General features: G+C 42.3%; 1 protein-coding gene and 1 long non-coding RNA gene across 2 annotated transcripts in view; one reads left to right on the top strand and one right to left on the bottom strand.

Annotated features, from left to right (window-relative positions):
- LOC109288465 overlaps positions 1 to 2,988 on the top strand; it is a 21,902-nt gene that overhangs the window by 10,705 nt on the left and 8,209 nt on the right. Inside the window, exon 2 of the long non-coding RNA XR_002095144.1 lies at positions 578 to 584. This is a non-coding gene — a long non-coding RNA (uncharacterized LOC109288465). The remainder of the gene's footprint in view (positions 1 to 577; positions 585 to 2,988) is intronic.
- LINS1 (lines homolog 1) overlaps positions 1 to 2,988 on the bottom strand; it is a 24,884-nt gene that overhangs the window by 15,379 nt on the left and 6,517 nt on the right. The window contains exons 3-4 of the mRNA XM_019504002.1: positions 1,595 to 1,736; positions 680 to 1,279 (exon numbers count right to left, since the gene is read on the bottom strand). Coding sequence (XP_019359547.1) covers positions 680 to 1,279; positions 1,595 to 1,736 — 742 coding nt within the window. The remainder of the gene's footprint in view (positions 1 to 679; positions 1,280 to 1,594; positions 1,737 to 2,988) is intronic.

Raw genomic sequence — 2,988 nt, 5'->3', positions numbered from 1 at the left:
AGGGCATCAGCAGGGATAGGGGGCTGCAGGTTGGGAGTAAGGGGCACCAGCCTAGCCCATGGGGGTGTGGGACTGTGGGTTGGGAGTGAGGGACACCAGCAGGGCCTGGGAGGATGGGGAACTGCTCCCCCCCACCCCCAACAGGTGTCCCTTTTTTGGTACTGGAAATAAGTAACCCTCAGAGCTGACCTGAGCAGGGTGTGGGGCCCGGGGCAAATCAGCCCATGCAGGGCCCCGCCCCTGCTCTGATCCCACATGCCCCTAGACCCAAAGAAGGTGCCACTGGCAGCGGTGGCGGGGCGGGGGACAGACAGCGGCTGGATGCAAAGCTGTTGGGGGCAGCATGGAGTCACTGCTCCGCCCAGCTCTGCAGTGCCCCCCAAAGTGTGGGGCCTGTGGCAGTCGCCTCAATTCGTGTCACACCCCCCCACCCCCAGGGATGGCCCTGGTAACCCTATTTAAGGTCATAGCTTTAAGTCATCAGTTGTTGCAAGTCCTAAACAAGGTGTTCCCAGACATTTGGTTCACTGAATTTTAAAAAGGAGAGAATCTTTGCTCTACTATTTTAAGTCTCAAGGATCTTTGTTTGCAATTTTGATGAGCTTTGTCTGGATCACTTGTAAGTTTTAAATTTTATGCTGCTTAATGAATTCAAACTGCAAAAAGAAAAAAGATTTACCTTTGACTTCAGCTTCCTCAGCAGAGTTCTGGATCTTCGTTTCTAAAGCTTTAAGTAAAATCAAGCTTAAGGCTCTGATGATTACTTGGTCAGGACCAGTGCAGACACCACCTTTAGGCTGAGTTTCACTGCCTCCAAAATAGCAGGCTTTTTCACTAACAGTTATTCGATTCATCCACCCCAAATCTACAGCTTCCAGTAGAGCAGCAGCCAATGTTACCATATCCATATCCAAATAAGGATCTTGTAGGGATGGTGTTAGCAACAATCCTTTTGTGAAATCTTCACCAGCTTTATAAAGAATACATTTCTTAACAAGCATAATGGACTTCTTCTTGATTAAATAATGAACTGATGAACTAGCAAGGTCCAGGATGTAAGTAGTTTTCAAAAATAAAATTCTTTGGCATCTGAAGTGCAACACTAGTTGGAATCTGCAGGCCACAAGAACTTCAAGCAAATCTATGAAAGCAATTAAGTTATTTGAGGGTTTAGAGTGTGCTGATGCATCTTGGTAGCTGTCAAAATGATGAAACAAAATGGAATCATGAAATCCTTCAAGTACAGCATCAAGAGGAGCGAAAAGCTTCTTCATTATATCTGTAATAACAATCACTATGTTAAAGAGGGTCTAAGTTGAGCTCCTGAAGTATAGTTCAATTATGCAGATGATTTAAAATATTTTTTTACCCCCTGAAGCGGCATCAGACCAGCTTTCAAATTCAATTTTTTTTTTTTTTTGGAGAGTGCTGCATTTTAGTTTTCTAACATTCATTTTTCCTGTGACAAAGAAAATAACCCGCTGCCATTAAAATATTCAGGCAGCCTTACTGCCCTGCTACAGACATGATATGTAGCCTTCCTCCCTCTACTGGACACTTACAATAATTATTTGATGCTATTAATATGCAGTACCTGCTTTGCACACATCTTCATCTTTCAAAACATCTCTAATAATTGCTGTAAGAGTCCATAGACATTCTGCTGCTTGAACACTCCTTGGGAATTCTGAGAGAGTCTTCAAACAAAATGCCAGCCAGGTGACATTTAATGAATTCTAAAAAACAAATAAGAAAAATCACTTTCATGAATTTATATTATAAATATATCTTTAGCTAAAGCTGTTGTACACTGTAAGCCAAGACATTCTACAACACTTAATTTTAAATTACAAAACATAAGAATACAGGGTAAGGTAAAAAGAAACAGAATACAGTCATGCAGAGAAAAAAGATGGAGGTATTACGTAGAGCGATGTTGTAGTCATGATGGCCCAGGAAATGTAAGAGGTGATGATTTTTTGGAATGATTTTTTATTGGCCCAACGGCATAGGGAGGAAAGATTTTAGACAAGTTTTCAGGCAAAAAGGTACCTTTCCTGAGGGCACCCAAGGAAAGGTACCATGTCCCTGAAAGCTTATCTTAAAAACCAAAAAACCACCCCAACAAACCCCTCTCTTCCCCACTATGTATTTGGTCCACTAAAAGATTACCCCAAAAATTCTTGCCCCTCACATTACCCATGGTCAGTAGCAGTTATATAAATTACTTGAAATGAACGTTTTAAAAAAATATATGAATGACTGCACCTATAAAGTAGTTAGTTACAGACATTTGATCAAAATACTTGCAACTAGGCTAAGGAGCAAGAAATTCTAGCAACCCCACAGTAGTTGGCTCCAGCATAGAACCCCTCTCTCTCCGTTTCATGCCCCTATTTTTCTCATTCTATCATCTTTTGCAGGAGTCTTTTCTTTTCCAGAACCTGATCAAATCTGGCCCCAACCTTACATTCAGCTCAATCCTGTTTTTCCTAAAACAAACCTCCTCCTTTCTGTTTATCCTGGTCCATTCTTGATGGGTTTTCCTAGATGTACTGAAGCCAAGTCGCAGGTTTCTTTCTATTGTTTCCTACCTCTCCTCTGCATTAGCTTATCTCTGTTCCTTTGCCTAAAGCTTAGTACCTTCCACCTAAAATTAACATTTTAATTGCACTCTCCCTCTCTCCCCACCTCCCACCCCCAACCATGGGCTCCTGAAGTTTTGAGCCAGGCTTTACATAAGAATATACTCAAACATACCATCATCTATAACAGTGGGAGGCCTCCCTTTTTGGGAGGCTTGCCACAAGCCCTGCCTGTGCTGAGTGCCATTCTCCATTTAGAGCTCTTAGCCCCCTAACAATGACTCAGTCTTAGCCATCTGCATTGATGGTTTAGGAACCCTAGATGCCTCACCAAGTCATTTTGAATTGTCTTCCTGGGGTAGGCACTCAGACATTAGAAAGCCTACATACCTAAATCAAGGTA

This window comes from Gavialis gangeticus, unplaced genomic scaffold (genome assembly GCF_001723915.1).
Source record: "Gavialis gangeticus isolate Ggan-Ray unplaced genomic scaffold, GavGan_comp1, whole genome shotgun sequence".
Taxonomy (NCBI): domain Eukaryota; kingdom Metazoa; phylum Chordata; order Crocodylia; family Gavialidae; genus Gavialis; species Gavialis gangeticus.
This window is presented reverse-complemented; position numbering and strand designations above follow the sequence as displayed.